Here is a 14,375-nt window from a genome sequence, read left to right on the forward strand (position 1 = left end):
ACCCAATGTCTTTGCCGCTACCCTCACGGGATCCAGGTAAAATAATAAAGGCAAACAAAATAAACTGAACTGTTGCTTTCCAGCTCTCCTGCCTTTCACCTCCGTCTCTCAGACACAGCTTCCCTGGTCTCAGACGCCTACAGCGGGAAAGAGCACACATTTAACAGCCTGGATTAATTGTGTGTGTCTACTTAACCAGTAGGCATGCTCCTCGGATTGCCCTGCCTTCGTCCAGCAAACCGAGCCCCAGCTGCCACACACCTCCACCATCAGAATGCAGCCAAGGTGCCTTGGCCTTGACTGACTTCCGGCCCCCCAACCTTCCTTGGAGAGGAATTCAGGTTGGGGACACGCCGAAATGGCCGCGGTTTTAAACTAGGGGACTGACCCGTCCCCGTCCCAAGAGGAACCCCGGGTACTGTACTTCCTTCAGCCCAATTGCATACTTCCCTGGGTTAGCAGTGAGCCCCGCCCTTCACAGCATCTTCCAGATGGCCGGCAGATGCTGCATATACAGCGGCATAGGTAGCATGTGGTCACAACAGCCTGCCCATCAGATGCTGGAAGAATCGCTGGAGCTCCATGTAACCAGAGCGGAAGCGTAACAAATTGGTGTAATCCCAGTGGAGTGGAAAACACAGATTTTCCCTTGGACAAGGGACTCTGCCAGTAGCCCTTGGTTAGATCCAGCAGCTCGTCGACTCGAGGCACAGGACTGGCATAACATTTCGATAACCCATGCAGAATCGAACAGACCCATCTGGCTTGGAAACAAGCACGATGGGACTGCACTGATCAATGTGCGATTCCTCTATTAGTCCCATCGCCAGCATCATCTTCAAATTCTTCTTGAACTACTTTTTTCTTGTGCTCAGGCAATCGGTACAGGCGATTTCTAACAGTGCCCAGAGGGGTGTGTATGTGGTGTTCTATAAGGTAGGGGTGGGAAAACGTCTGCAAAATCTTGTTGCAATCACGCTAGCTCTGCTTGCTGTTCCAGAGATGGCTGCCAAGTGGGACCAGACAAGTGATTCGAAATTGCACTCCCCTGTTGTATTGTCGTCTCTGACCTTCTTGAGCCTGGAGAAAATGTTCGGGGTGCAATTTGACTGAGTGGGTGCAGCTTTGCTCACAGGTCCAATACATACTGAATTAAATTAGTTAAATTAAATTAAATTTAAATAGTTTTTCCTCAAAGATTTCCTTGAACAGGTCCAAAACGCCATGGAGCTTTCACCTATACAGTAACTCAAAGGGGGAAAACCTCTCATACGGCAAATGACAGGGGGTCAAAATGTATCTCAATTTCAGATATCGGTGGAAACAAACTTACAAATCATTGTCTTCAGCATCTTATTGAACCGCTCTACTGTCTGTTTGAGAGTGGTAGACACTGGTTCGAATACACTTGACCACTTCCAGATACCGGGTTGCATAGTCTACTATGACTAATACAAAGCAATATCCTTTTGTGCTCCACCCTAATGGTCCGACGAGGTCCATGCTAATTCTTTTGAGGGGATATCTATTAAGGGTAATGAGTGCAAAGGTGCTTTTGGAATGGCTGCAGGATTTACTTTTTGACACTCTGGCCATACTGTACACCACCAAAGGACGTCTTCCCATATACCTGCCCAATAAAATCGAACCATTATTCGGTTCAGTGTTTTATATTGTCCCAAATGACCTGCCATTGGAGTGCTGTGAGACACCTGAAAAAACATTTTACGACGGCTTTTTGGCACTAAAAGTTGTGTGCTGTCCTCCCCTGTTCGTGGGTCATGACTATAACTTGTTAATTATATAATAGTAAGGGTTTGACACTGCCCTCTGCTGGTTGAGCAGCCTCCCATCAATCGTAATCACTTGGTCAGCTACTTGACTTAGCTTATCATTCCGCGACTGTTTGAAGGTGAAGTCAGTCACTCGAGAGAGTAGAGGGGAGTCTGCAGGCTGGGATTCTGTCTCAGCCATCCCCGGGACGTGACCGCCCGACAGTCCCTCCCCTGGATCCTCATCTCCAGTGACCAGCTCCTACCCAGCTGCAGCAACAGGACAATGAACACACCCCCTTTGACAGGCTACTGGCTTTACCCTCGCCATCTCTTTAAGCCCTGGCCAATCATGCCCCAAAATCAGTGTGGGGGCTAACCCCCATGCTATACCTTTGTCCCGCAATTGAAAATTCTGGTGGAAACCGGCGTTGGTGCACAAGGGTACAGTATTACTAGTATTGGTAGTGGATTGTATCCCCTTTGATACTTACAGTTATGAGCTATGTCTCTGCTGGAGCGGGGGAAGTCTGCTTGGCGCAAAGGTGTTCTGTTGGATTCAGATCTGGTGACTGGAAAGGCCCCTGAAGAACATTGAACTCATTGTCATGTTCATGAGACAATTTGAGACAACTTTTGCTTTATGACATGGTGCATTATCATGGTGGAATTAGACATTAGAAGATGGGTACATTGTGGCCATGAAGCAAATGCCTTGGTAGTAATTTGGGTCTAAGCCACACATAGTGTTTTTTTTTTTTTCAATTTCAATTAAACTTGACGACAGCTCCTCTTTATACCATATTACCACCCCCCTTGAGTCTCTGCCATGTTTGATATTTTAATGTTTTAGGGACAGAAGTAAAATTTGTCTATAGTTTGGGGTACATTGAGTGTTTGTGTCTTCATGGAACCATGTTTCTAAAATAATTATGAGGCTGGGACCAGAGATGTTTGTGTGGAAATCTGAGTTTGTGCTTTTGAATCCAAATTTTGCTGAATAAAACCTTGATGATGAGACTAATCGATAATGATCTAATCTTAATTTCAATTTCATTAATGACAGATTTCTTGGGTGGGCTATGCATCCTGTTCCCCTCCCCGGTGGTGGCATGGCAGTCCTCTGATGGGGTGAGGGCTGGGTGTTGCTCCTCTCATATCCACAAACATCCAGTCACTGCTCTGGTCCAGGTGCACACGGGCTATTGATGTGTTGCATCTAGCTAGCCACTGATATCTTGCTGCAGAGAAATACATTTTGCACATGTTTTATTTTCTTACTTTAGTAATAGATCCACACAGGTTCATATGGTTCACATTAATCCTCTGAGACTTCAGTGAACCACCCACCCCCCAAACAGATAGAATGACTGAACCAATGGCACACTTTGGTTCAGTCATTCCATTTCATCCCTTTGTACACAGCAGTTACCTGTGTGTGAAAGATATTTTCTGCCATGAAAAAAAAAGTAATATCATACAACAAAGTGAAAACTCAAAGAATGAGCCCATTGTTGGGTTTTGGAGGTGTATTTTATATTGTGTACACTTATATTTTGATAAGAATATAAAGTAATTATGTGCAAATAAATAGTGACATATTTTGAAAATATTTTTTTCAGAATATCATTTCGGCTGATATTCTGACAGCTGAGATAAGCAGACTGCAGGCATTGAGGTCCCTTGAGAGCATTATGTCTTTACTCTTGCTCAGTCCAGCTGACCTTGTTAATTCAATTCTAACAGAGTTTATATTGGTCCACACTGGATGAAAGGTACTTGCATGAGTGTGAAATGCACTTGCTCTGTGGGAGTTGAATTACGCAGTGTAAAGCCTTGGGGACACCAATCCCAGCTGCCCTCACCTCTCACTCAGTTCCCATTTCCGAGGCAGTGAGCGTGGGATCGTTGCGATGTCATCCGTCCACTCCCATCTTGTCACCGGCCCCCTCCGGGGGCCCCGCCCCGGCCACCGCCACATTAGTCACAACCACTTCCTCAGTGTAGTTCAGATCCCACACCATATAACTCCTTTGTTCTCTGATACACACTGTAGAGAGCAGCACAACTTTATTACATTTAGTTGCATGTTATTCAGGCAGGCTTATCAAAGCTGATGGCGCTATCAATAGCTGGTGCAGTAGCAGCATGCTAAACGCTGGGCTGAACGCTTAGATGTGAGAACATTTATTTTCTTTTTTTTCAAATAAACATTTGGCATCACAGTGACCTGTGTCGGCTATGCATTGCAAGTCATTGCATATCATGACTTTGGGTAAGACGGGTTAGTATCACTTAGGCTGACCAGGTAGGCTGACATAGAGAATCTCAGTCACTTGTCCTGTTTGCTCACTGGACGTACATATTTCTACTGTGATTGCCAGTAGTTTGAGGCAATAACGTAAAAACACCACTGCTTTCTAAATCCAGACATTGGTGGGAAGGCTAACGGAGTGTCTTTGTTGTATGGCGCTGGCTGATGGTGGATGGTGGGTTCTACATCCCACCCTCTTCCATTATGATATGGAATAAAGGGCCCTTTGTGTTGCTGTCCCTCTTGACCCCCGGACACATTCCACAGCTACTCCAGGACAAGGGAATCTGTCTCCTCATGGAGGCCCGGCATGGGAACCCTGTCACCACAGCAGTCCCCTTTAGAGAAGCACCATAGCGGGTGCCCCACAACTGCTGCACCGGAAAGTATACCAGATCTCATGCCTAAATTCATAAAAATAAACCTACCCAGTCAATGCTCCTATTCCTGAAACTATTAATGCCCCTTGTAAATGTGCTTGTTTCTAAAACTATACCTGCCCCATGTAACTTTGTCTGTTTCTATACCTGCCCCACTGTTTATAAAATGATACCTGCTTTCTAATGCCATGTACTTGATCATAAAACTATGCCTTCCCTGTCCATGTGAATGTTCTTAGTAAAAGCTCTAGGTAACATGATCTCGGACTGAATCTGACCTGAATCTGTGCTGAATTTGCATTGTGTCACCCAAGGCATATACTGTATGTATTCTGTCAGCAGGGATAACAGTATTCCAGGTACTCGTGGCTTGCTCTGATTGTCCCTAAAATGGTCCTGTCTGCCAAATTTCCATAGTTTTCCTGGTCAATCTGCACTCCAGAGAGTTTGTGCCCAAAAGCCTCATTCCAAAGACTGCTAGTCCCCTTGCTTGTCCTCTGCTGGATTGGCAACACCTGTATGTGATAACTTCATCCGTGACCATGACCATTTCCCTCTCACTGAACTGGCCCAGTCATTAGAATGACCAAATTTCAGGCTTGCGGATTGAAGAAGATGTGACTTATAATGCACCGCTAAGAAAAACACTGGTACCAGCTCACGTTGCATGAGCACAGCTGTGGCTGATCCTACCCAATGTCTTCCAATGCATCCTTTCCTAAGACTGTTGATCCCTGCCCTCAGCATTTACACTACACCATTAATATAGAACTAATCTGATATACAGTATAATAAGAAAACATTTGAGCTATGAAATATTCAAAAGCAACCAATATCCAAGTTTGGCCGGCTCACGTGGGGCAGCAATAATTGGCTCGCTGCTCCAGAGGGAGGGACTTGGCAGGGTTATTAGGTCGCCGCACAATAAGCACCTCGGGCGCCTCGGAATCACGGCAACGGGCACGAGACGAGATGGCTTGAAGAAGGCGTGTCGCTCTCATTCGGGCAAAAAGGGAAAAGGGAAAAATCTGAAAAAAAAAAAACAAAAAAAAAAAACAACCAATATCTACATTTCCGCATTGATAGCTGAGATACCTCAGGTACCTGAATAACTAGTTTGCAAAATCCTGTGCTGTGTGGATACTTTTCCAGTAGCCCCATTTCTCCATGAGAAGCGAGAGGAGGAGATGGAGGATTTATGTGGGAGATGCACAGAATTGATCTTTTTTTGGGGGGATTTATGAACTATGCTGTGACTGAAACACTCTGAAGCACAGCTGTGCCAAAGTACATGATATGTATGTGCTGTATAAGTTTAAAATAGAGTGAGTGTAAACAGGTCACATCTGCTACTTCTAAACAGGCCACACAGGGCAAACGTTCTAGAAATTCTGACCAATGGAGAAATACATCATGTGTACTGCTGCACCTCATGTTTCTGGATCATACTTTTGAAAGAAGAACAAAAGTTCAGCTCACGAAGAGTGAAAAGTAAGAATAAACAGAGAAAATGTGATCTTATTTCAGCTTTACTTTTGCAACTTCCTATTAGAAGTAATTGTGTTCATATCTGAAAGCAATAATTTATTGTCTAATGCAGTTATGAGGGTTGGTATGATTGTAGCCTTCTTGCAAAAATGAGTCACACACATTTTAAGTATTCAGTTATTTATTTTGATTTTCATAAAAACACAGTTGGTTGGTTGCTGGAGTGTCCAAGGGTGTCCTCGTTTCTCAAGATGCTTGCAAGTTGTGAAGTACTGGGTTTTTGTTAACCACATGGTATATGGAAGCCAATAATGTAAATTTCCTGCTCTTAGTCTACCCTGGAGGTACCCTAATTCATCGTCTGGATGGCCATAGTGTCTTGAGGCTTGATAGTGTCTTCCCAATTATTCACTGGGTGGAAACATATTTAGCAATAAATAGCACCAGCTTATCATCAAACTATTTTACTAAACAAAAATGTGGCCATGTAAGCCACTATGTAATTGTCTAAATGGCATAAAGTATGTTTTGCTCAATTGATATTAAACATTCAAAGGCTGGGAAAAAACAATGCTGTCACAGTCTTGCTGTGTTTGTTGTGACGCTGTAATTTTGGGTTAGACAGTGGTAATCCACAGCTGTCAACATACAAGTCACAGCACTAATGATTTTCTCTACAAATGTTTACCATCTAAGTGAATAGAACCACAAGGAAACCCTTGGCACTCGTAGAAAATATTGATTGACTATTAGGTTACAAAATTGGTACTATACATGATTTTAACTTTAGACATAAAAAAATTGACTAATAAACAACTACAACTACTATGCTATCATCAACATAACATGGATTTTTTTTCTGTTAGAAAAAAGGAAATGGGCAAACACTGCCTACCATATTTTTGTCAGTACAAATGACTACACATCACCTGTATTACTGCAGAAAGTTCTCTCTCATCCATGCAATAATGAATATACATCAAGATGCCATGTACATTTCTTCTACCGAACAGAAAACAGATAGTATATCAGTAATTCTTGTCAGTATTTTAAACTTTGCACATGGAAACAATGCCGAAATATATTTTCAGAGTTTTGAAAATAACGTTTCTTTTTTTGTTTTTTTGTTGCATTTTTTTGTGGTCAAACCAACAACAATAATAAAAAAACAACAACATAAAAGACAAAAAGAAAAAATATTCCTGACTTATAACATCTTTACATTGTACACATCTAGGGTGTGTCCCAATACTTAAAAAATGTATCCTTCTTTCCTGCACTCATTTCCTCCCCCCATATTTCCAGATAGGAAGAGACAAGTGGGGGAAAGGAGGCACCATTTTGACAATATTGACACACACTCATAGTACTTTTTCATAGTTACACTTCCTGTCAGAGGTCATGTGGCAGACCACAGTGGGGTTCACATTCACACTTACTGACACCTTACTCTCACTGTTTCAGAAACATAGAACCTGTATAATCACATAGTCCGCAATGGTAACAAAGCACAGTACATTAAATCAAAATTGAAGAATGCATCTTAATCATTTCCTTCATAAGTAGGTAAAATGTAGAGTAGGCTATGGAATGTACTATACTGTAATGACAGGGGAGAGACATGTACCTGTAACAGCCGTTTACAATAGAACCATCTACAAATTAGTATGTTTGTACAGACTTGAGTAAATTGTACATTTTACATTAGCAAGCATTTTCACAAGTTTCACACCATTAAGCATAGAAGAAAGAAGCTTTTACAACAAATCCCATAGTTTTTTGTCCTGCTTCTTTTTCACACTTTATTTTTGAATATTATGCTGCTGTAATATTAAACCAATAACTAAAATATTAATATTCAAATTGGCTATATTCTGAAAGAAAAATGTAGAAGCTAAAATCCTTTGCCAAGCCTTCCCAATTAGGGTTTTAATTCTTGGATGAGACATTTTTGACAGAGTAACATACTTGGTAACATACTCACATTGGAAATATGTACATTTTTTGTAACATGCATTTGTCATTTTGATGAATGGATCATATTCCGTGTAATTTTTTAATGACCTCATTCATATTTGCTCATGTATAACTTTAACCTAAATGAACAGTAGAATGCTTTTCTTAAAGGAATGGAAAATGGAGTACCTGAGGTAGCATTTCTTTTAGGGCATGAGTCTTCTGAAACTCGGATTATTTACCTATTTTTTATTTTCAGTGGAATTAAAATTGATTACTTTTATCAGTCCCAAGAAAGGAAAACTACATTTAAACCAACCCTGTTTCAAAAAAAAAAAAAGAAAAAAGAAAAAAAGAAACTTGTTGCTGGAACTGATGACAGTTGACACATGAATGAACTACAATTCCCAGAAAGCAGCACATGCATATTTCATTTTACAAAGAGATGCTGCACCTTCATGTGTCACCACTGTTTGTTGTTAAAAGTTAAGACCAAACATCACACAAAAATGTGCAAATAGAAACAACCCATTGCACTGTTTAAAAAAACATTTTGTTCTTTATCTGTTGTTTTGTAAGGCTCATTATGCTGTGATGTAATGTATAGTGTTTTTTTATGCTATTTATCAAAATACATGGCAGATCACTGTAAAACAGATCTGATAGTGCTTGTTCCTTTTCTGCTTTAAAATATAGTGCAATGTTTCAAGCATTACCAGCCATCACTGGTTAAGAAAAAAGGGCTACAGAAAGAAAGGACATAAGAAGATCATATTCAAAATTTCAGTGACATATTTTGAATATTAAAAAGTTGGTATGTGTGTGTATGTGTACACACATGCACGCACAAACACACACAAACACACTTTCTCTCTCTTACATGCACATACACACACACACACACACACACACCAAAGGTTTCTGTCAACTCCCCGTAGAGTTAGTGCAGAAAGCGACAGTGAAGAATGATTAGTCTGTTGTTAAGGGCCGTGTTAGTGCTGTGCTGCGTGAGGGCGGTTGCCCGGTTATAGTAGCCGTGAGTTCTCTTGGTCCGGCGCTTAGACGTGGCCAGGGAGGACGGAAGGCAGGGGAGAGCGGGGTGAGGGAGGGGTATAATCCTTATGAGTAGGAATTGAGACATTCCTTGGAGCGGGACTGGATGTCTTGCAGCTCCTGCTCCTCCCTGGTTTTGATGTCTTGGTACGCATGCATGTGACTCGCATCCTTTAGGTAGGCCCAATTGGCAGAGAGAATCATGAGGAAGTGGATCTGGAAGAGAAGGGTGAGGTGGATGGCCAGTGAGCAGGTAAGGATGCAAAGCAAGCTAAACAAGTAGAGCTACATCACACAAAAAGTTGTTATTATTATTATTATTATTATTATTATTATTATTATTATTATTGTGAGATAAGGGAACTAAAGGGAGGTGAACTACTGGGATATGATGGGATGGGTGCACTCTGAGATTTTAGTGTAGTTTATACCAATGGCTGTTAGTATAATTACAAAGGAACGAAAACACCACTGCAAGATCTGAATGAATGCCACTGTGGCAATTTTTCATTAATAATATTTATGTCGTCTAACATACGTTATTTTCCACTGGAACCTCTATTTATACACATTTGATAAGGAAAAGACCATGGGTGCTTCGTTTGTACATAAAGCATGTTTATTTTGTATAGAAAGAGAAAATAATAACTACAGTGTTCAAAATCTTAAAAAAACGTAATCCTTATGAAATGTGAAGTACAATTAACCATTAAGAAAATAAAACAACAAAATACAGGCATGCAGGCTCAGTATTAAACAATAGTGGCAAGTAAAGCATTTTTTATGGAAACCTTTGTATGAATAATAAAAAAAGATATTCCCTACCATCAGCTTAAACTATGAAGGCACATCTTGTTTAAAAAATGACATTCTAAAACAGGAATAATTTTTAAAATATATATATGGAGTACTCATACTCTGAAACTACAGACACCAAGCAAAAATACAATTCCGGTTGTAGACAAATCCTTCATTAACGCTTGTTGCCTCCCTGTACAATTATTTTCTAGTACTATTGCTCAACTTTCTTCTAAGTCACCACACTGATGACAAGTTGTGCCCAATGGAATACAGTAAGGTATGGCACCTGGCTTGAGAATGGTGAGAGCTTACTATAGCATGTCTGTCTCGTCTACCTTGCAAATGTAAAAATGACATAACCTGTGGGTATTAAAAACTATCTAAACATGGTGCTCAGATAAAGCAAAATTGTTTACACTACATGACGGGATATGTTATCGACTCTGTTTGTTCACTTTAAGAAAACAGGAGTCTCACATGGCAGGATGTACAAACACAAACCTAACCCAGGTACCATACCTTCGAATGGGCCTGTCCTTGGACACACAACAAACTGCTATTTACAGATGATAAAGTCAAGGAGAAGAGAATGGAAGATTTTTTGCATTTTTTTAGTCCATGTTGTCAGTGACTGCTCTCTCTACTCAGCTCCATAGACTGCTGTGTGTGCTTTTAATGTGAATTAAAACTTAGTGCAGCAGTCTTCCCGACTCTTAAACTTCAAAACGGCATAGTTATAAGTGGTAGCCATCATGTAGATCAGCTGGTGGAAGAGAACAGAACAGAGGGGGGTGAGACAACACTCCGCCTACCAGAAAGCCTCAACAGCCTGGATGCCCTGGTAACTGCTGCTATAGCAACAGATCTCTACCCTCCATGGTGTCATTGATCTGTTTTTCATTCCTCCATAGAAGTGTTCTTGATTAGAAGACAATATACACGTGTTGCAGTTCGAAAATGTTGCACCTTTCGTCCATTTCAGATTATATAATGCATCTGCCAAGCGTAGGTTTTGGCCCAAATTTCATCTTTAGGATTTTCAATGTATATCCAAATTATACGAATGCAATAAATATACAATTGTTCAGTACTGGTTCTATAAGCAACCTTTTGGATTCATCCTTGATTATTATTACATTACATTATTATACTTTCTATGCAATTCTGCCATCAAAAATCCATTCACAGCATATGGTTGCGGCCTATGCTATTAGATAGCATTATCGACTATTAAACTGTCAGACAAATGAAATGATCTGACGATAATACACAGTCATCAGTTTTGCGGTCTCTGCCTCCATTCATTTGAGTGCTTCCCACGGGAGAACTGACCATGAGAACATTAGATTGGGCAAATCCTCATTACAATTCAACACACCGCCATACTGCAATCTCCTATACAGAAATACTGGTGGCCTGAGGCCCAAGGATGTTCTGCACACAGAACTGGGCGTCTGAGAAAAACTGTCTCTATTGTCTTCCACCATATTCAAGAAAATCACTGAGGGGTCACCGCATAACACAGATGGGCAGTATTTCAAATGGATGTACATGATATACTGTATATGTTTGCATTAATATATTTCATATCTAATACAGGTTGTTTACCTCTTGTTTCCTATGGTTTATGCCTCTGCAAAGCAACCTGTGCCACCAAATATTTTGACTGTAGTTTATATGTATTTATTTGGGGGATATTCTGTGTTTTGCATTTGCATTTGCACATGCATTTTGCCCATTCCTGTCTGTATTATACATCAGCAGGTCATACAAGAGGATGAGAACTGTACACTTACCAGTGCAATAACAGTGGCGCCAGCCCCAGCACACGCTACAATATACAGGTGGTAAGACAGGTAGAACTGCAAGAGGAGTAGAGGAGTGTCATATTAATAAATATACAGTAACAGATGTTCAGTATCGATAGTACTTGGCACTGCAACAACATGTTTTAATTTGGGTTTCCGAGATTATAAGCTTTGACACATTGTGTTCAGAGATGCTCTTCTGCATACCACTGTTGTAATGCAGTTATTTGCGTTACTGTCACAGTAACTGTCAGCTTTGACCTATCTGGCCCTTCTCTGACCTCTCAACACATTTTTTACCACCAAACTGCTGTTCACTGGATGTTTTTTTTTCCACACCATTCCCTGCTGTATATGTGAAAATCCCAGGAGATCAGCAATTTCTGAGATACTCAAACCACCCTGTCTGGCACCTACAATCATTCCATGGTCAAAGTGAGATCACATTTATTCCGTTTGCTGACATTTGGTCTAAAAAACAGCTGAACTGCATACTTTTATATATGTAGTTTGGTGCTACATGCTTGGCTGATTAAATATTTGCATTAAGAAGCTGGTGTACAGGTCTACCTAAAAAAGTGGTCACTGAGTGTAAGTACTGCATATGAGGAAGGGGCAAGGTGGTCTTACCTCACTGGTGTTACAGATTTCGCCCAGCGTGGATCCACAGGCCTTCCCAGGTGTGGCGTTCCAAGGAATAATACCTATGATATATGTAAGCAATGCCTCACATTCACATAAATCACATTGAACACACAAATAGGATACAGGACTAAATCATCCTTTATTGTCACGTTTCAGGTCTGTCTCGCCATGTTTTATGTTTATTCATTTTGTATTAGTCTTGTATTGTCTTATCATGTATTATGTTAGTCTAGGTTCGTCATGTTGTTTAGTTATGTTTCGTTACGATTTATTTTCTTGTCATGTCTAGTTATGTTTTCGTACTATTATATTACCTTGTTATGTTGAGTGATTATCGTCTTAGTTTCGCTTTGTGTTATGTTTTGATGCATGTTTATTGTTACGTTTACTGGTCGTTGTTATGCATACACTTTTACATGTTTTTCCGCAAACCTTGCGTTCCGCCTTTTCTCTCTCTCTCTCTCTGTCATTTCACTCCCTAATTGTTTCCATTTGTCTATTTACTAAAACTACTAACGCTAGATCAGGATTGGGTAGAAACTAACAAACTAATCATGTGTTCATGTTACCTTATGTTTCTCGTGCATGTCATTTACTAATTTACTAATGCTAGGGCAGGATAGGTTTATTACTAACGATTACTAATCTCCTTGTTAAACTTGTCATCCATTGCACCTGTTTTCCATTTCCTTGCTACGCTCTAACTAATTGTCTGCACCTGTCTACACCCGCATTTATAGCCCAGTCACGCTACTGTTCACTGCGAAATTGTCTGCCTCTGTTTACCACGCAACTCTTGAGCATTTACCACTATTGATTACACGATTACGATCCAAGCCTGTTACCGACCATTGTTTATTGATTTCTGTTTTGTGACCATCGTTTGTTTTTTGACTACGTCCTCGCCTACCGTTTTTGTACTTTTGCTTTGCTGATTGTTTCATGGTTTCGACTCCCGCTTCGCCCACGACTACGCCTCTGCCTGCCGTCCGTCTGTTCATCTGCCCCGCTGACAGCTCTCCTGCTACCGGACCTCCCTGCAAGTCTACCGACTACGAGTTTGCCTCTTCCCTCGGCACCGTGCTTTTTGTTAGTTTACTTTTTGTTTGGCTGGATCTACGTGTATGGACTTTGCTTGTGTTGACTACTCTCCTGGGATTCGTCCCGAATAAAGCCCTGAGGGGTCTTTATATTACTATTGTTTCTGAGTCGTGCATTTTGGGTCCAACCCCCACGCACCCGTCTCATTTATGACATTATCAATTACCGCAAGGTGGATCTTGCTCACTCCAGATATATCTTTGAAATTCATAATGAGGGACTTCATTATGTCACAAGCTCTGATAGCACTCAAAGTCATTATATCCTATTGGAATAATAAAGGTGCTGAATGCAGACAATGGAGAGAGAGGAAGGGAACTTTGAGAAAAGAAATTTAAGGAGTCCTTCAATTTTACATTTCTGTAAAGTGCCACATTGGAAGCCCATCCTTGTGAGTACATTACTGTACAATTCCTGAAGAAGATGGCTCTGAGCAGCAAGCTGGAGACCAGAACGGATTGCCCCCTGCTTGGTCTAATCAACGGTAAGTCGCTTTGGATAACAGTAAAAGCGTCAGTTATAGTAAATAACTGTAATATAATGTTATGGGCTGAGTTTAATTTTGGCCTTGACATTTATGTGTTTTGTTTTTTTTGTGATCAAATGTGTTTTCACATTCAGCCAAAATTCTCAAACAGAGCTTTCAACAGTGTATTTTCCACCTTAACCCCCCCCCCCCACAATGAAATCACCGAAATCCAAAATCAAAACGAGAAATCACACGATTCTACAGCAGCTGGATGCAAAGTGTCCACATTTCTGTAATTAGCTCCATGAATCTGAGCGTTCAATATCTGCATGTAGAAAGTTATTTACCCAATGAGACCAGGGCAGTGGCAGCTTCCATCTTTGTGCATGCATCTTTTTAGCTGCAGAGAGGCCAGCCAGCCATACACGATTTTGAGGTAGAGATAAATCAAGTTTCGAATTGTCATTCAATGTTAGTACTCTGGGACGGCATGGAATATCTCTGTTAACAATATTGGATAAACATTTAATTTCATTTTAGTGCACCATTTTCACAAGTGTTGTTTTTCTTTCCCTTTCACTTTGCTGG

The 14,375-nt window shown here is 40.8% G+C and overlaps 1 protein-coding gene across 3 annotated transcripts in view; it reads right to left on the minus strand.

The window, feature by feature from the left end:
* Positions 1 to 6,117: 6,117 nt before the first annotated feature.
* gpm6bb (glycoprotein M6Bb) overlaps positions 6,118 to 14,375 on the minus strand; it is a 52,847-nt gene continuing 44,589 nt past the window's right edge. For 2 of the 3 annotated variants that reach the window (XM_061235619.1, XM_061235618.1), the window contains exons 5-7: positions 12,203 to 12,276; positions 11,561 to 11,626; positions 9,565 to 10,527 (exon numbers count right to left, since the gene is read on the minus strand). In XM_061235619.1, coding sequence (XP_061091603.1) covers positions 10,447 to 10,527; positions 11,561 to 11,626; positions 12,203 to 12,276 — 221 coding nt within the window. In that variant the 3' untranslated portion in view covers positions 9,565 to 10,446. Of the gene's footprint in view, positions 9,180 to 9,564; positions 10,528 to 11,560; positions 11,627 to 12,202; positions 12,277 to 14,375 lie in introns of those variants that run through there. The other variant, XM_061235620.1, reaches the window with a different exon arrangement.

Source organism: Conger conger, chromosome 3 (assembly GCF_963514075.1).
Source record: "Conger conger chromosome 3, fConCon1.1, whole genome shotgun sequence".
Taxonomy (NCBI): Eukaryota; Metazoa; Chordata; class Actinopteri; order Anguilliformes; family Congridae; genus Conger; species Conger conger.